This window comes from Vigna angularis, chromosome 1, assembly GCF_016808095.1.
Source record: "Vigna angularis cultivar LongXiaoDou No.4 chromosome 1, ASM1680809v1, whole genome shotgun sequence".
Classification (NCBI taxonomy): domain Eukaryota; kingdom Viridiplantae; phylum Streptophyta; class Magnoliopsida; order Fabales; family Fabaceae; genus Vigna; species Vigna angularis.
In genome coordinates, this window is record NC_068970.1 from 2,626,517 (window position 1) to 2,646,251 (window position 19,735).

Genomic DNA, 19,735 nt, shown 5'->3' on the forward strand with positions numbered 1-19,735 from the left:
AAATACTAGTGATGCTATTCTTGATTTTTAGAAACGCGAATAGGTAAAGTTAATATCACATATTCGATGTCAGTCAAATTTACGAAGGAGATCAGTTCCTGTGTTTGACCTATTTTTTTGTCGAATCAAACTCTTTGATAGAAGTTAGTTTCCACTGTTCGACAGCAAGCAATGAGAAAAAAACTATAATATGTAAAAGAAATATATAGAAGCACAAAGTGAGCGTTTTCTAGCAGTTAACTAAGATCAGGGAACTGCAACTATTAGAAAGCAGATAATGGATAGATATTCTCAAAATCAAAACGTTGGCAGCAAAGTTGATTTGCCTTATTAGAGGGAAAATGTGACCTTTCCTTTTCTAACTTTTCTGTTGTATAAAGCATATTCAAGTATGCCAGTCACGACTCAGTACGAAATCAGTTTGAAACTTTGAATATAGTAAAAACAGTAAGCATTGAAGAGTTCATCCGAATATGAAAGCAATTGGAGTTAGTAACGACTAACTAGGAAAGATGCATATAAGAAACTCCATCATAAATTCAGAGTGTGGCAACCCCTTAAATGAAAGCATAGTAGGCATAGTAGGCATTGAAGGCGTTTTAACTTTATTTAGTTAATCAATCAAACGTGAACGAAAACCATTCCTCAAAAAAACAAGAACATTTTCCCCCATACAAACATGCTCCTAGCATATGTAAACTCCCGTTATAGCTCGATCTAAAAATCGCAATAAGGCATGACACCTATGCGCAAGCTGGGGGCATTAGCAAACCAGCAAAGAGAGGTTGAGTATTGACACATCTTGAGGTGGTTGGGGCATCTCCAAACTTCAGGTCAATGTCTCTAACTGTAACACCTTGGCATCCAAACAGCTTGCTGCACCTTAAGTCCACTGCAAGTGGTGAAGTTGTTGTTCCTTTCACATTTTGGAAATGAACATTTTGGATCCTTACAAGTGACGGCTGTGTGTATGCAAAATAAGCCAATGCAACAATTAGCATATGCATAACGTTTATCTCAAAGAAAGGAGAGAAAGCAAAAAGAAAAACAAACCAATTGATTACCTTCTTTTTGCAGTCTGGATAACATTCATACTCTTGGTCAATGATGATAGGGTTCCTGACATTTTGCATGTTAATGTTACTGAAGCTTATGTCTGAGGCTGCACCTGCAAATCTATCTGGCCATGCTTTCACTCTGAGGCCATTGGTTGTGTTGATCAATGAGCAATTCTGGATTCGAATGCCTCTCACCTCTTCCTCATTCTGATATTTCCCAAGGCTACCGATACTGCATCATATTTATATATTGTCAAAATTAATTAGGATGAGAAGGAAACGTTTGAGTAAGAACTTATGTGTGTGTGTGTGTGCATCTGGTATTACCTTATACCGTGGCCAGGGCCACACTTGAGTCTGTTGATGAAAACATTTTTCACTCCTTGTATCATAGAGATGCAATCATCCCCAGTTGCAATGGTGTTTCTGGACATAATCACGGTGTCAGAGTGGCTGACATGGATGCCATCAGTGTTGGGGCTGGTTTCCGGGGCAACCAGCTTCAGTTTTCTCAATCTTACGTTTGTACATTTGGTAACGAATATGTGAAAGCCTTTGGGATTAGCAGTCCTGATGCCCTGTACAACCACGTTGCTGCTATCGCTGAAGAAAAGGCTCTGCATTCTCCCATACACAGACATACGAGCTTAATTAGTAAAAAATACATCATTATACTATCAAGATATGTCGATGAAATGTGTTATTGCTTACGCTTGGATTCCTGGCGCAAACACTGTCTGCACCAGATTCGCAATTCTCGGAGTACTCCCACGACTTCTTTCCCTGCCCATCGAAAGTGCCCCCGCCAATAATTTTCAAGCCATTGTGCTTCTCGAACATGAGCCAGTCGCCGTTTTCATACTCCGAAATATCCGTGGTAGCCATCACATACCCTTTAACTTGAATTGTTACTGGAGTTTGACAAGTGCATGGTCCACTGAAATACATAGACGAAACCAAGAATCTGCCTTCAGGAATCAAAAGCCTCGCTGGCCCCGTCGTTTGATGGCACAACTTTTGCCATGCATCCATGAACGCCTGCATTTATATACATCCAACGTATAAGCCCTATTTCCGATCTATCTATAAGAATACGTATAATGGATTGAAATGAAGACCACATTATAAGGTGTAGACAAAGAAATGACTGTGAATCAAACTCATCCACAATCAATATATGAGTTATAATTTCAATGATGATCGACGTAAGAAGTTTGTTTTTTCAAGAATTATTTACCTGGGTGCAATCGAACCTGCCATCAGGTTTGGCTCCAAAATCCATGACGTTAATTATTTGCTCGCCAGGAAGTAGAACATCCTTAGCCACATTTTTATTCTTGAACATGTCAGGACCAGCAATACGTGGTAGTTTTGGTGCTCCGTTCGCGTTGCAGACCAATGCAAAGAGCAAGATAAGAACAGCGCTCTTTGCAATGGCCATTGCACCCCAATGCCTTACACTTTTACTTCTTTATTTATTTCTTGTTTTTATTGTTTTTTAGCCTTCAAAGTTTGAACATATAGGCCTCCTTGGGGAGGCTAGGAAATGAAAGGGGAAATAATCCTTCTTTCTCTGCCACTGTTTTACAACATATTTCTTGGCAGAATAAACGGTCGATCTAAATCAACGGAGGAAAAATTCGCCTTTTAATTTCTGGCTTATTTAGTTTAGCTAAATTTAGTCATCTTTCTGTGTGGACCATTCAGGAGCTGCCACATCCTCACAGCAACTACCGACAAAACAAAAAGGAAAAACAGATTACTACTTAATTCCTCCCTTCATTAATTGGTTCAAAATTATATGCTGTCTCCACAACACCACAAATATATGCCTTCACCACCCAATTCATCTCGCAGCGCATATTTGGATATATTATTATACTACCATTATTTTTATCTATCAATATTTTCAAACCTATAGTCAATCATGTATCTTATACAATATTTTTCTATTGTTAATATGCCTACAAACGGATGTCTTGTTATAAAATAGGAAATAAATTTTCCCACAAATGGAAAAATTAACCGAATATTTATTAACATACATGTTAATAATATGTATATATATTTTTTAAATTACAAGTCGCATGAAAGTACTTGATCCTATATTATAGAGAATTTGCCTGAAAATTATATTTACAAGACAGTAAGACTTTATTTTCGAAGAATATTAATTACTTACCAATAGCATGAAATTTAACATTAGGTGATGCTAATAAGAAAGTAACAACATGTTCTGGTTAATCATTCAACTGTATATCATCAAATATTTTCACTCCAATTCATTTTCTTAACTTCTTTTTGTCTCAGAAAATTCAAAGTGGAAAAGATCTCAAAGGAAGCAGTTGAAGGAATGAGGAGAAAGGTATTGAGGGAAATTCGCTATATCATATATCATATAATATATATCATATGAATATCAAGGTATATTGAATTCGATCCTGTTAGAAAAGCTGATCTAAGCTTTGGAATTGAACTTTAGAAATTGAAAAGATCCTCAAGCTTGCATATCAGAGTTTGCATAAGTACATTAGCTTTGATTTGTACATAGCTGACAGGAAAAGCATAAGCCTAGGGAGTTCAATAATACTTTTTCCTGCATAACACTGAAGACAATGGTATGGATCTTCCAGCTGATTCATACGTACTGATATGGTAGGAGAGAAGTACTGAGGAGTACTAACAGTTTGCAAGAAGAACAGAGATGAAGTGTAAAATTACAATAAGAAGAAAAAGGAAAATACTACCCATTACTCCCTACTGTGAAGATTACCCTCTGTCACAAAGCATAATCATATCACCCAACCAAGCCTCTTTGTTGAAACTCTGTTCTGTTTTCAACCGTGAATCTTGAAGCAGCTTCATTGCATTTGATGTCCTCTACTTTCATCTGGATGGCCTTAGCAGTCAAATAGGTTGGATAAAATTTGTACTGACACAGTTGTTGAGGCTCTGATGAAAGGTTCCATAAACTCTTCTGCTGGCCAAAGCTACCAAGGTCTGCCTGAGTTTTCATTTCTTGCTCAATGAAAAAAGAATCAAGAAAAGTGATAACTATGTCTATGTTTCTGCTTTCTGCAATTTTCTGAGCACAAGTCTTAGGCCAAATCCATACATTATATATATATATATATGTCAGGGTAAGTCACTGTATCTCCCCACCTTGTGGGACCAAACTTAATTAATCGAATTAGCAAAACATCTCTGATCGTTGAAGTCGTTATCCTAAGTAATATAGATACTTTATCTTGTATGCTAAATTAAGGTTTAAATTCTTAATAGGATCAAATTATCAATATTTACTTTTTTGATTGAGGAATCAATTCCTCTGGTATAATTATCATGGATATTGGCATCACCCCATGGTTAACCAAGCTAAGATATATGATGTGTCTATTTGTCTCGTATCCAATTGATAAAGAATGATATTTTGAAACTTTGACTGTTTTGGTGACATGGAACCACTTTTGTTCCTTTTATTCGATTACAAGTAGAAGAATCACATATGATCCAATGGTCGTCCAAGAATTTAAATTGCTTTAATAATGTTCTTCTTCCCTCTCATTTCTTGATCGGATATTCTTTTTCTTAATACAACTCCAATTTGATTAGAACCAAATAAATAATATCCTGTACAAAGACAAGGTTAATTCAACTTAATTACTCATAAGATATATTAGTTTAAATATTATATTTAGTAAAGTAATTGTTTTGGGTATGGAATCAAGATCCGGGATGTGTTGTGTATTTCGAAATTCAAATGCTATTCAAAAAGCGAGTTTCTATTCGTTTAAACTGGTTGAAGGATATTTGTAAAATGTATTTAGATGTTAAAATTAGCTCAATTTTTAACAGATAGCAATTAACATAATAGTAAATGCACATAATTTACCTTCTTATCTCAAATTTTTATTTATAAGTTTTATGGTTGGGCTTTTGATTAATATTGGCCTAATTGAGATTAAATTGTGAGTAATTATACTTTACTATTCATCCCGATCAGTTCAATTCATGATTGATCGATCTATTTGGTCACCGTTCAGGTTTGTTGTCTTGTTCACCAGCTTGATACATGGTTGGGCGGCTTGTTTGGTGATTGGTCAGTCTTGGTTTTGAATTGCGAAATATGAACTCCAAGCTGGTGTATGATCAACCAACCTGTTTGATGTTCGGTTGTGTTTAGTAATTTGTGTTATAGGCTAATGAATGATCTGTCGGTCTGTCTGGTTGCTAACCAAACTTATTTGTTGACCATCCAACCTATATTTGACTGTTCGAAGTGTGACTAATAGTACAATTATCAAATTCAAAATACAATTTTATCAAATTAAAAAAAAAGTTTGGTACACTATTTTTTAACACAATTATGTCAATATAAATATAATATCACGCTATATTTACTTATTAAATAAAAATGTAATATTATTGATGTATAATTATTTTAAAATTATATATATATATATATATATATATATATATATATATATATATATATATATACTTTAAAATATATGTAATACATAACATTGAATCGATTTGTAGCAATAATTACCTGGTTAATGGTGTTATTCTATGCATGTCAAATAAGCATCTTGGTGATTTGATGTTAACAATAAAATTATTCCTTTCAATCTCGTGTGATAGAAGAATAAGGTTATTTTATAGAAAAAATAGAAAGCAGTTATTTGATGGTATATGGCATCAAATTCTATACCAAGATAGAATAAAGTGCATATATTGGATATTTGGAGTGATGGATTGTATCCCCATAATGATGATGAGAACAAGGAATGTAGAACAAAAGAAGAGAGATAGATGTAAGAAGAAAAGGAAGATGAGTAGAAGATGATGATGAAGATGAAAATTAACGTAACAGTATCACGAGTTTGCTTGTGTTCATTCTTTGAAACCAGAAGTATTTGTTCTCTATTTATCACATTTTTTTAAACAACAATTTAAAATAAATAAAGTATCATAGAGATAAAATACAAATAATACATTACAAAAATTCAAAGTTAAGAAAAATAAACAAAGATAAAACTAAATCACGTATTTATTTAAGAAATAAAAGTATATTCAAGTTAAATACATCCACATAAATAAGAATAAAATAGTTTTTTTTCCCGTTAAATCTTGTAAGATGGTAACTTTTCGGATTAATTTGCTACTAAAGTGAAAATTTATAATGTAAGAATCTATGTCAGTTTTTCTTCCGGAGTTAAACCCTGGATAAACAGAGAAGCGGTGAGAGGTGGGAGGGAAATGGCGTACGTGAACGCCCGGCGCTCCTTAGCATCTTCCGTGGCACGAGCACTTTCTTCGTCACCCGCAAGAGATTCTCCCTCTGGCTGTCGTTTCGCATTCGCGTTGCTCCCCACCAAACAAACCGTACCCGTTGCGCAATGGGCGAATTTCCCGGTTCGGAGCAAATCGTCGGGTTCAGGTTACTCGCCCCTGAACGACCCGTCCCCGAACTGGAGCAACCGTCCCCCGAAGGAGACCATTCTTCTGGATGGCTGCGACTACGAGCACTGGCTCATCGTTATGGAGTTTCCCGATAACCCTAAACCCTCCGAAGAGCATATGGTCAACACCTATGTCAAAACCCTAGCCCATGTCCTCGGAAGGTCCCCTTTTCCTCTCCTTTAATTATTATCGATTGCTTCATTCTGTTTTCCTAATTTCACTTCTGTGAATGTTGTTTGCAGCGAGGAAGAGGCCAAAAAGAAGATATACTCTGTTTCCACTTCTACATACACAGGCTTTGGCGCCCTCATTTCCGAAGAACTTTCTTATAAAGTCAAAGGTGCGATATATTCGTTACTTTTCTATCTTTCAATCTTCATTTTCGTTGAAATTTTGTAGTTGCTTGAGTTGTTAGGTTTTCCTGTCAATGATGTTGTGCTATCATCAAATTGCTTGGATATTTAATCTTGTATGGAGGTTGATTTTAAGGATTTTCTTTTTTAACTGTAATTTTTAAATTTGTTCGTCTTTTTGACTTTTGGGAATTATTCCCGGTGCGTAAACAGAGTTACCTGGAGTTCTTTGGGTTCTTCCAGATTCATATCTTGATGTCCCCAACAAGGATTATGGAGGTCAGTGGAGGGTTTGAATTTACGAAGAGCTTAGTTAATTTTTTTTGGTTGTGCTGATCGCTTTTGGGGTATTTCAGGTGATTTATTTGTTGATGGGAAGGTGATTCCTAGGCCACAGTATAGATATTCGGAGAGGCAACCAAGTAGGAGTAGAACTCGGCCGCGGCATGACAGACGACGAGAAACAATGCATGTTGAAAGGAGAGACCAACAGAACTGGAGCCAAGGTCATGGGGGACCTTTGCAGCCATCAACTCCAATGAATAGTCATAACTTAGCTTCTGATAGAGAAAACTAATAAATGGTCTACGAACTCTGCTTTAGGAATTACCACATACGGAAACTGAACTAAGTTATTTTTCTTTTTGAGAGTTTGGATCTAAGTTTCTGAGATCATATTTTACTTGTGTGGAAAATGGCTGTGCCTGCCTTGAATGATTTTTGATAATAGTATTTTACACCTTCATTATGAAGTTGTGGACCAGAACGAGTTTCATTTTAATCCTTTCTCTGTATAATTTAACATGCAATTTGGATCACTGACTGTTAATATTGATAGACTTGAAACAAATTTTGCTTTTACATAGGAACCAGTTCTCCTGTGATGTTTGATTGAATATGTCTGATGTGTATCATAAAACCTCCAATGGTCTCTTGATTGCATTTGTTTGCTGATTTTATTGCATCATTCATCCTACGGCTCATCAGCAGATTGTTGCCATGTTTATCTCCTTGTCTAATTATATATAGGCTGTATCTATTTAAAGTATTGCTATAGCTTCTTTCTCTCAAAATAATACTTGTGAATTGTTTCAAAGATTCATTGCTTGTTTGGATAATGATTTCAAAAACAGTTTTGGTCAAATTCACTGCCTGGCTCTGGTACACAAAATCTGCATCTACTTGGATCAAGAAAGTCTACCTAGTGCAGTACTGGTATTTGTTTTCTGTTTAGGTTGGGATATATATTAAAATATATTTATTTTAGTGTGCTTACGAGGACGAGCTAACAGTGAGTTGTAGCTCTGTTTCTTTAATATTTGAATTTCCGTAGCATAGCAAGTTGGGCATATGCAGCGGGTGTCCAGAACCAGAAGTAATAACGTGGTGCTAATAAATCAATTCCAGAATTACACTCTGAAATAGCTCGCTACGCACATTTCCTAACTTGAGCAGTGAATATCCTCGAAATACCTTCCGGATGCCTCGTACAATTGAAACTTAAAACTTTGTAGCATGTTTTTTTAATGAATAAATAGTTTTTTGTATTACTTCTTCTGCAACAATATTTTAAAGAAAACAATATATCGTCAATGACATTGTGCTGGGGAAGAATAAGTTATACTAATACTCCTTAATTAAAATTATTCCTAATATCTGTTGTTTTGATCTTTCATAAACTTTCTTAATTTATGTTTCACTGGCAGAAATGCATAATTTATTCGTTAATACTGTTATTTGATGTTTATCTTATTACCCAAAAAAATCAATGATTATTTAAAGAGACGATGCTGCAGCATATGTTGAGGAGTGAATAAAAGGTGCAGAGTGGATAAAAGGGGAGAATTAAGTAAAAGAAGGTGTTAAAGAAAAAGTTAGGTAGTCTTATTATTATTATTATTATGGATATAGGTAGTATTTTTTGTTTAGAACACCTGTTAATTTATCATGAAAGATGAATTTAAAAAAAGGCATAGATGCGTGTCTTTTATTAGCGAAATTAGCGATCCAAGCTCCACACCTAACCAACCGTTAATCCAGAACACACAACACCTTCCCTTTCTCTCGATTCCAACATCTGATTGACTTCTTTCCATCAATTCCCTGCGATTCTCCCTCTGTGCATTTCAGAAATGAATTCCAACTACGGCCAATCCAACACGAACAAATCGCCTTCCGTTTCCCTCAACAATTTCAATTTCGATTTCGATCTTGGCATCGGATCCAACCGTCCCAGGTCCCTCAACGACCAGAAAAACCCCAAAGCTTCCTATTCCACCACCACTACCACCACCTCTTCCTATTCCTATCCATATTCCTCCACCCAACCCAACAAGCAACCCTCATGGACACACCAACCCGCTCCCACTCAGACCACCGCCCTGCCCGGTGGCCCCCCCTCCATGGTCGGAGACATCTTCGGTAAAAGCTGGGGCACCACTCAACCTTCTGCCGCTTCCAAAAACATTGGGGTCGTTGATAAGAACCCTAATCTCTTCGGAGATTTGGTTAGTTCTGCTTTGGGTTCCAAGTCTACTGCTACCAATGTTCCTCTCAAAAACGCTACCCCAACCCCCAATAAAACCTCCTTTTCCATGGGAAACATGGCCAATTCTTTGCCCAAAACTGGTACCACGCCACAGAACAGTGCTAGTTGGGCATCGTCTTCTGGGGGGTTTAGCGTGAATGCCAACAAAACCCCCAATCTTGGGGGTGCTTCAATGCGAAACATGAGTAGTGGAATTGGAACCAGTTCTAATAACAAGGATCCTTTTAGTTCTTTGTCTGGTTTTGGATCCAAGCAGTCTGCTACTCTGAATTCAGCTGCCAAAGGGCCGAAGGTTGCCTCCGGGGATGATGGTTTTGGAGATTTCCAAAATGCTTCCAAATCTAGTTCGGATGGTTTTGGAGACTTTCAAAATGCTTCAAAACCAAGCTCACCCGCGTTTCCATCTGCTGCTTCTCCTGGGATTGATTTCAATTTTGCTGGATCTGCCGCTTCCACTCAGAGTCCTGTTCAGGGATCAGGTGGTAGTGCAATGAACATGTTTTTCACGGCGGCTTCCTCGCCCGCGGTTGGAGGTGCTGCTTCGGCCTCTGATGGATTTGGTGGACAGGACGATTGGGGTTTGGATTCGGAGTTTGGTGGGGGAGGCCATGATGTGGGTGGCACCACTACTGAGCTTGAGGGGCTGCCTCCTCCTCCTGCTGGGGTCTCTGGTTCCACTGCAAAAGGCAAGGGGATGGACAACTACAAGCAGGGACAATTTGCTGATGCTATTAAGTGGTTTTCGTGGGCCATTGTTCTTCTAGAGAAAGCTGGGGATGCTACCGCCACAGCTGAGGTTTTGTCATGCAGGTCTTCATGTTACAAAGAAGTCGGGGAGTATAAAAAGGCAGTGGCAGATTGTACCAAGGTATCACATGAATTTTTTAGTTGTTGTTACATCACTAATGCCATGTTTTTAATATTGAATTGTTGGATAATTTAAAAGACCTGTTTATGCCTGGAAAATAGAGGAATAGACAAAAGAAGTTAGCCGCAACTTGTTATACTACTGGTGAATTAATTGGAAAAAGTTGGAGACAAAATGCAAAGAAAACAAGGTTATTATTGCGAGGAAGTATTAGATTCTGCAGGAAATGTAAGGTGTGAATGAATGATAGGACGTATTAGGAGCATGGGGATAAAAAGAAAGTTCTTATTATCTTTTTGGGTCTTGACTTTCAACCCATACATTAAGAAAAGTTTGAGGGTTAACATGAACCATAAATACATAGTGCCTTATTTTGAGAAATAATTCCTCGTTTGAATAATGGCTTTCTTTTAGGCAAACTACTAGGGGCTTGGATTTATGGAATGGAAACATGCATTCTGGCTTTAGAAATCTTTGAATTGATTTCTGTCTGATTAGATTCGTTGAATTTCACTTATGCAAGTGCAACCACAGTCAATCTGTTGGATACAAAGAAAATATGCTACAATTCACCTTCCATGTTTTCTAAACACAAGCTTCATTCTTCTCCTTTATTGGATAGTTTCACCTTGTGATCTTAGTTTTCTTCATTTGGTACTCTGCTAAGATTGGCCCTGGGTGTAAATTGCAATCATAATATTTTTTCTTGCAAATAGAGCACTGAGCAATTGGCCTGTCATTGTTCCTTGACCTTAGAGATGACAATGGGACGGGGTTGGTTGCAACTTTAATTATCTGATCCCCATCTATGAAGTAAAATTTCATCCCATCCTCATACTTAATGGATGTGAAATTTTTGTCCGATTCTTATTCTCATAGGAATTATAAAAAAAGGAAATTGTAATTGCATAAATATCAAATCAAAGTGTCAAATAACAATTAGATAAAGGTCAAATAATTATAGGAAAAAATAAAAATGATAAAGTGTGTTAATTTGATGAAATTGAGGATATTATTTCAGAATTAATTTCTTATGACCTTTTTCACAAATCTCCATGTTTTAGAAATCTTTTTGGCTTTTAATTCCTCCAATAGATAATTGATGTGTGCAACTGTGTTTACTAAGGGCGAACATACCGTATGCAATATTTACAGTGGACCTAAGTCCGGATATCATACCCAAAGGACTAATGATAGTAATTGATTGATCTGTGAAATAAAGTAAAAAACTACTTTATAAAAGGTTTGACCAATTGTCAACAAGAAAACAGTGTTCAAAAAGCAGATAACAACAGAGTGAGGATTTAGCACATAAGAGAGCCTAGTTTTTATTTTCTAATCATGCAATAGAATTCCCCAATTTCTATTATAATTGAATTCCTAATACTCTTTCATTAGTGACTTCTCTTAAATTAGTTAACAGGTCTTCATCAAACGCCATCAACCATCTTTCCCCCGATTCAATTCCCATTTGGTTAGTTACGAATCAAATTTGGGAAAGTATAAACCAGAGAAAAGGATTTATTTGGCCAGAAACCCCTTAAATAAGGTTGGTCATTCGCAGTTTTAGAAGGTTAATCTGTTCTACAGAGGCCCACGAACACAAAAGACTAATAAATAGATTTCACCAATTCTAATGGAAATTAAAAGCAATGAAGCAAACTAATACATAGTGGGTCATGAACAAAAAAAAGATTAATAAATACATTTTATCAATTCTAATATAAATTGGAAGCAACAAAACGGTTTGATATGTCTTACAAGCAGATTGCATCATAACCCTAAAATGGAGGTTTAGCCAGCCAGAGACACAGCCGGTCAGATCGATAAAGTTACCTAAAAGCATGAAAGAAGAGGAAATATTACAATTAAGAAGCCCGTGATAATCTTCAAGCACCTTTCTGCCCATAACACTCTTAGAGTGTTGTCTCTAAGGTTGCCTTCGACAATAAACTCTCCCTTCCTTTTATAACAAAAAAGCGAGTGACTGTCGGGGGACTTAGCACAATTCTGTTAAAATGGCACAGGCTGAGTGTAGTATGATTGTGTTTATTTTATGGTCTTCCTTGCTTCCTTTTGTCTTTTTTTTCCATCGACCCTTTGATTTGTTTTTAACATAATTTGATCTGAAAAGTGAGTTTTGTGAAGGTAATGCATGCAAACGTCATTATTTTCAAGCACAAATTCGTAGTAATTATCATCATAAGCTGGTTTATCAATAATTGCCGGGTCCCATTAATATCTTGGTAAAGACCCAAGTAGCATATGCATACTAATTCAGTAATTGAAGTTTAAAAAGGTTAGGATTATGGCTTGGCCTGTTCATGAGTTCCACTGCATATCTAATGGTCTGAACCATGTCATTTTCTTGATCACCGAGGGAGAAGAGTGTTCTGATCAGCATTTGTTGTGCAGATTCTTCAAAATGATGAAAGCAACGTAGCTGTCCTGGTACAGCGTGCTCTCTTGTACGAGAGTATGGAAAAGTACAAACTTGGAGCTGAAGACCTTAGGACTGTGCTGAAGATTGATCCTAGTAATAGGATTGCTAGAAGCACCGTTCACCGGTTGGCTCAGATGGCTGGTTAGGAATTCATTGGTCCTATTTTTTTTTTCCTTTAATTATTATGCCCTATAGGTTTTTTCATCATCCACAACCCCCATTTCCTTTGCCATGATAGTTAGGGGGTAATACGTATGGATTGCTGTCACCCTAAATATGAAATGTGATGTCTTGAAATTAATATTTTCTCTGCCTTCACCAGATTTGAACTTAATAGAATTTCCATATTCTTTTTCTGTTTATGTTCTTAAGTGTTTGGATTGTTTGCATATAAAGAAAGACATTTGTTATTTTTTAAAATTATGAAGAGAGATCTGCAAAGCAGCTGATTTACAGAATTTTGTTCCCAGTTTCGCTTCATGATTTTGTTTGTTTCTGGATATATGTTCGGCACTCGTTAGTATTTTATGCAAGTCGTTTCCCAGGGTGCCAACTGTCCAGATGTGACAGATTAATTATTAGAAAATTCGTAGTTCAGTCAGGGTTTGTTTGGAAAAATTTTCCATGAAAATTTTCAGAGACAAATAAGAAAAAAAATATTTTTAAAATAAAATTAATTTATGGTTTAATGTCTCAATAGGTTCCTATTTTCGTCTATAATCTCAAATAAGATTTGTTCTTTTTGGCGTCTTAATTGGGTCTTTATTTTTGTAAAATTGGCCTTTCCGTCAAATTGATCAGACTGTGTTAAGTATTGTGTCACCTGGCATGCTGACAGTGTTGTTTTAACTCATGTTTTTAGTATTGACAGGTGTGTTAATAGAATTCATCCACGTTTCTAATGACACGTGTGTTAAAACAACACTGTCAGCATGTCAGGTGACACAATACTTAACGTCTTCTGATCAATGACGGAAAGACTCTATTTGATTCAATTTTACAAAAATAAGGACCTAATTGAGACGTCAAAAAAGAAATGGTCCTATATTTGAGATTCTGAACGAAAATAGGAACCTATTGAGACATTCTGGAAAAAAAAAGTTACATAATTTCTCATATAGAGTCTTTCAAATTTCTTATATTTTAATTTAGAAGTAATTAATTTTAATTTATAGAGAATATGTTTTTTCTCTTTAAGCTTTGTTAAAAAGTTTAACAAGGGTTTAAACGTAGAGTAATGGTGAGGTGGTATATTTATATTCATTTGACATAAAATATCATAAAAATAAATAAAAAAAATGTATTTTTAACAAAAAAATAAGAGTAAAAAGTAAAGAAAAATAATATTAAATGAATGAAAAAAATTGCTGTCAAAATATTATTTTTATTAAACGTGACATGTCTAAATTACAATAAAAAAGTTTCTAATTTTTCTAAGTAACTATTATTTCGATTGATGTCTTAATCTCACAATTATTGCCCCCACACATTTTCATCTCTCATAAGGAAATTGCATCCCACAGATATGGTCGTAACTCATATGCATATCTACGGAAGTCAAAATAGGCAGACTTTAAATGGTGCGTTGAAAAGATAATGTATTGTAGTAATTACATTAAGTGTGTCTAATTATAAAAACTTTTTAGGAGATTGAAATTTAGAGTAAATAAGACTTTGATTTTAAAACTTATTAAATATAGAGTTTTAGTTTTTAAAAATTTAAAAATATAAGTTAATTTATTACTTAACCTCTAAAAATAGTTTTTAAAAAATATTTTAATTTCTCTACTTTTAGTATTTAAGAACTAAAAGTTACTCTTTTTTCAACTTTAAATGATTAATTTTTTATTAAATTTGAGAAAGACCATAACTAGATTCATCTACTGTATTTTAGGGAATAAAAATAGTTGCATCACTAAAAATTACAAAAATTTACTCGTTATCTATAATTAATAATTATCATTTTGAAATTTATTGAGTGAAATGGATCTTCATATGAGTTAAATTCCATGGAGTGGATTATATTTAAATCAAATATACGGCCTATTTACATATGAAATAATGACAAAAAATATAGAAAAGATGAAAGTGGATGAGAAATAAAATAGAGAATGTACTGTTTGGCTAGCTAGACAGGAAAAAACGAGCAAACGAAGTTCCCTTCACTTATTTAAATTAGTTAAAAAAAGGCAAGTAAATAAATTAATTAATTGTAAAAGACTTACTAACTTATACCTAATTCACGATATAAGTGTTTATTTTAACTATATTTTTTTTTTCTTTGCATAAAGCTGTTCTATTTTACATATAATATTTATATTTTAAAATTTTAAAACAAAAAAATCAAAATACTATATACATCACGTCACTTCATCGAAAAATGTTTTTATGTGTGAAACAACATTATGTTAATTGATTTATCCAATCGAAGTTTACTTATAATTGTGATGTAAGTGTAAGTTATATATTGAATAAATATAAATATATATATATATATATATATATATATATAATTATTTTTTAAAAATTTATTATTTTAAGGTTTAAAGTTAAAAATAGTGTGAATATTTTATTTAAGTTATTTTTTTGATGTGAAAGGAAAAATCATGATACATATAAAAAACAACTAGAGGATTATTATCTAAAATAGGAAATCGATCATGGAGGTTTACATATAGCAATGTTTGAATAATATTGGAGATCTGACTCACCTTAAGAATAAGGTGAAATTAGAATGGAGTGCAATTTGTTGTGAAACTTTTTCCGAAGTTAAGTTTGGTACGTAAAAATTACAAAATGAAAGCATATCTAATTTTGAAAAAGAAGTGTTTTAAAACAGTCTCTGGGTAGCGTAAGATGGTGGAAGAAAAACCCGATTTAAACTTTTATGTCCACTTGCCTGTAATGTTACTGTTTTCTTCTTTATCCCACTTCTATAAATTCATGTTCCTTCTCCTCTCATTCTATTCATTTCTCTCAGATCAAAATGTGCGGTGGTTCTATCATCTCTGATTTCATACAAGTCGATATCAAGAATGTTCCAGAATCCACCACCCATCGCCTCTTCTATCAGCTCCACACTTTCAACGCCACCTCTTCTTCCACACTCAACAAAGGTAACACCTTCTTCTTCTCACTAATTATATTTTTTGGCATTATCATGATTGTTGTTGACTTTTATGCAGTGGAGGAGCCATGTGAGAAGCTCAAGAACAGCAGAGTAGTTGCTCAGAAGGCTGGTGCGCGAGTACGGAAGAATGCCTACAGAGGAATCAGGCGAAGGCCGTGGGGCAAGTGGGCTGCCGAAATAAGGGACCCACGCAAGGGCGTTCGCGTGTGGCTCGGCACCTTCGCCACCGCGGAAGAAGCCGCACGCGCCTACGACGCCGCCGCCGTACGCATCCGCGGACACAAGGCCAAGCTCAACTTCCCCGACCATCACCGCCACCCATCCAACATCAACAACAACAACCCATGCCTCAGCCCCGAGTTGACTCAGTCGTGTTATCAACCTAGTCTTAATAACCTCGACCACGACCCTCAACTCGCGCAACAGATTTCCAACCTGGAATCGTTTCTTGGTTTGGAGCACGAACAGCTTCCGATGCAGCCGCTGCCACTTCCTGAGTGGGACCCGCTCCACGACGTCGTTTTGTCCAACCACCACCTCTTCTGAAACCTTGTTGCTGCTGCCATGTTTCAAATTTGCCTCTGTAAAATTTAATCTTACATGCTTTTCTTTGTGTTCCTGAATTCCTGCTTCTGTTTTACTTTTATGTATAAAACTTTTCATATCATCGTATAAGTATTTTATTTTCTTCCCTTCCAAAACAAATTTCATAGAAGAATAATGCTTGATAGACTAACAACTATATTTTCTACATCATTTCATAGAAACAAAAATATAAAAGAAATTTCTCAAATAAAAGTTAGTAAACCATATATATGCATGTCTTTTTAATAATATTTTTTAATATAAAAATGAAATACAGAAATAAGAAGAAAAAGAATTAGGAGAGATAAAAAAAACAGAAATTTACAAAGTGAGTCTCAAGTTTTTTATTTCAAGATTTTAAATCTGTTACTTTCTCTGCTTGAAAAATATTTTCTTTAACCGATCCATACAATTTTTTATTTTGTAAAATATCAGATCATTCCATGCACATAAGGCGGAATAAAAGCTCTTCTGTAATAATTGGTTGTGATAGAAAATGAAAAAATAGTTAACTTATTCAATTTTATAATAATTATATTAAAAAGTTATATAAAAATAACTTTTTTTTAACTAACAATGTTCAATAATAAAAGAAATTTAAATAATAAACTGTTTACTAAGTTATTGTATCAATGATTGAATACAACCACACATGTATCTATTTAAAATATTTTTGTTTTAAAAGAATTAATCAAATATTATGTAAAAGTGTTATTTCTATTAGGTTAGTGTTTACGTTACCTATCTTTTGTAATATTTCATATTAATGGATAAAATACAAAGAAATTATATTTGGCACATGGAAGAGTTTTTTTTTCCCAGATTATTAATCTTCTTTGTATTTCACCTTTATATATATATAAGGAATGCCGAAAGAATGAAGAATGACAAATATACTTTAATAGAAAAGGAAATAATATTGTTGGTATCAGATTTTTTTAATTTTCTTTTTCAAATAAAATAAATTTGCAAAAATATGTGTCTTTTACTCATTCGTGAATACGTTACTTAATAGATAACTTATTAATTAAATGACATTGATAAATAAAAAAGAGCGAGACTAAAACAGAGATAAAAGTTTTATGGAAATAAAAATGAAAAAATACTAAGAATTAAAAGCAAAATATGAAAGTTAATTAGGAAAAGAATGTACAAAGCTAGTCAACCACTATGTTACCCTTAAATAAAAGAGATTAAAATATTTTTTTTACTCAAGTTTTAAATTAAGTCGCCAACATTGTTAGGTTGACCTTTTCATGTTGAAACCTAAGTTGGAGTTGCTTCAACATATTTAGGTTTGCAAGGAAATCTACATTCATATCATGCGAGATTTTAAATATATATATATATATATATATATATATATATATATATATATATATATATAAATAAAGATTTGTTAACTTATATAACCAAGTGTATTAAATTTTAGTTGATAAAAATATTCTTATTAATAAGAAAAGACATACTTTAAACATAGAGATATTTTAATAATTTTTATTTTTAATTTAAAATAAAAAAAATCAGAAACTATTCAAATAACATTACAAAATTATTACAAAATTATTCAAAAATTAATAATTACTAATTATTTAGATTATTTTTGTATATAATGTTATAACATTACAAAAAAAATAAAAAATATCAAATTTTGTCAACTAAAATTTGATAAGAGATTACCCACTATATATATATATATAAAATGTTATATCATTACAAAAAAAAATCTAAATAATTATTAATTTTTGAAACAAAAAATAATTAGTCAATTATCAATCTATAAACTAAAAATTATTGATATCTAAAATAATTTATATTATAAATAAATATATGTAGGTTGTGAGTTGATTACTAAAGTAGTCTCTAAAATTAGTTATCAATAATTTAGACACTAAATTTTCTAGTATTTAAATTAGTTACTATAATCATTAATTACTTTTTATTTCTAAAACTAGTTGTTATATTTAGATTGTTTTTTTATTGTGGTGTATACATTCTTTATGACTTATAATGACATATTGTTTTGTTATTTTAGACAACTCTACTACATTATTTTTTCAAAATACAATAATTTCTATAAAATTTTATGGACTGCACAATTGACTTCATTCTTTTATATTTACTGGTCATGTTAATTTGAATTGATATATTTTGTGTCAATCGTTTAAATAATACATTTATATACGATATGATTAAATTGATTAAATAGATAAATATTAATATATATATTTATTTATTTATTGTGTGTGTGTTATATTTTTAACTAAATCAATTTTTAACACATGAAAAATACTATATATTAGTAACATATACAGCAGCGTAAAATTAAGATTAAGGTGTTTAAGAAACTCTCTCTATATATCCTCACCTAGTATAATAAAAATCTAAAAATCATGCTTTTAATATTTTATAAGTCCCTCGATTTTAAAAAATTATAATTTTTAAATATCAACAATTGTCTTCAAAATGTTAATATTAAATTATAAAATATTATAATAACGAAATTACTTTTTGAGTGTAGACAAGATATCACCATTGAAACCAAACTTGTAAGAATCATTTAAAAATTATATAACACTGTGAGTTCAACTTAAAATAAAATAAAATTTCATTAAAAAGATAAACTTTTTGGGTAAAATTTATTTTGAACTTTTAAAATAATTGTTTTTGGATGGGTGACATAATTTAAGAACCTTTATTTTTTTTAATACTATATTTGATTTGAGTGTTTAACTCAATTTTATGGTCTCTAATATGTTATATTTTTATTTTGTGCCTTTATTTTTTTTATTCAGTTACTTAAAAAAAAATCTGAGAGTTTTTTAGCTTAATTTATCTTTTAATGTACAAACAAATCATCACTAGAATTGGACAGTTAAGGAATTAGACTGATGATCAATGGTTAAGACAATTAATTTTAATGTTAAATAATTTAATAATAATGTGTGATTATTAATCATTAAACCGTAATTAGATTGTTACTAAATTAAAAGTTTACTATTGACCTCGATCCTATAAAACAATTATTTTAACTAAAAAAAATATTTATAAAATAAGTATATCCTAATATTTTAATATGGACTTGATTGGGAAGAATTGGAAGAATAGAAACACTTCATTAACCCTATTATTCTTCAGTTTAGGAAAGCCTAATATATAAACAACCACCCACTTGTTTGCGTTTATATTTTTAACTTTCTCAACGAATCAAACATTCTTATTAGCTATCATTAGAGTCTATATGTACTTCATATTGGAAAAGAAAATGGAAAAAGATGACAACT

At 33.0% G+C, this 19,735-nt stretch overlaps 4 protein-coding genes across 4 annotated transcripts; 3 read left to right on the plus strand and 1 right to left on the minus strand.

Annotated features, from left to right (window-relative positions):
- Positions 1 to 579: 579 nt before the first annotated feature.
- On the minus strand, positions 580 to 2,529 carry LOC108318675 (polygalacturonase). The gene is made up of 5 exons (XM_017556254.2): positions 2,296 to 2,529; positions 1,770 to 2,096; positions 1,386 to 1,675; positions 1,065 to 1,290; positions 580 to 962 (listed from the first exon to the last, which is right to left on the minus strand). The coding sequence occupies exons 1-5, from the start codon at positions 2,497 to 2,499 to the stop codon at positions 744 to 746; spliced, it is 1,266 nt and encodes a 421-aa protein (XP_017411743.1). The 5' UTR covers positions 2,500 to 2,529; the 3' UTR covers positions 580 to 743.
- A 3,717-nt stretch (positions 2,530 to 6,246) lies between these two features.
- On the plus strand, positions 6,247 to 7,652 carry LOC108323649 (multiple organellar RNA editing factor 3, mitochondrial). The gene is made up of 4 exons (XM_017556134.2): positions 6,247 to 6,685; positions 6,767 to 6,864; positions 7,091 to 7,156; positions 7,234 to 7,652. Exons 1-4 carry the CDS (start codon positions 6,321 to 6,323, stop codon positions 7,452 to 7,454), a joined length of 750 nt encoding a protein of 249 aa, XP_017411623.2. The 5' UTR covers positions 6,247 to 6,320; the 3' UTR covers positions 7,455 to 7,652.
- Positions 7,653 to 8,776: 1,124 nt separating this feature from the next.
- Positions 8,777 to 13,037, plus strand: LOC108323375 (nuclear pore complex protein NUP98A). Its single transcript, XM_017555818.2, has 2 exons — positions 8,777 to 10,293; positions 12,709 to 13,037. Exons 1-2 carry the CDS (start codon positions 9,010 to 9,012, stop codon positions 12,880 to 12,882), a joined length of 1,458 nt encoding a protein of 485 aa, XP_017411307.1. The 5' UTR covers positions 8,777 to 9,009; the 3' UTR covers positions 12,883 to 13,037.
- A 2,637-nt stretch (positions 13,038 to 15,674) lies between these two features.
- Positions 15,675 to 16,541, plus strand: LOC108338036 (ethylene-responsive transcription factor ERF071). The gene is made up of 2 exons (XM_017574693.2): positions 15,675 to 15,852; positions 15,922 to 16,541. The coding sequence occupies exons 1-2, from the start codon at positions 15,723 to 15,725 to the stop codon at positions 16,410 to 16,412; spliced, it is 621 nt and encodes a 206-aa protein (XP_017430182.1). The 5' UTR covers positions 15,675 to 15,722; the 3' UTR covers positions 16,413 to 16,541.
- The last annotated feature ends 3,194 nt before the right edge of the window (positions 16,542 to 19,735 follow it).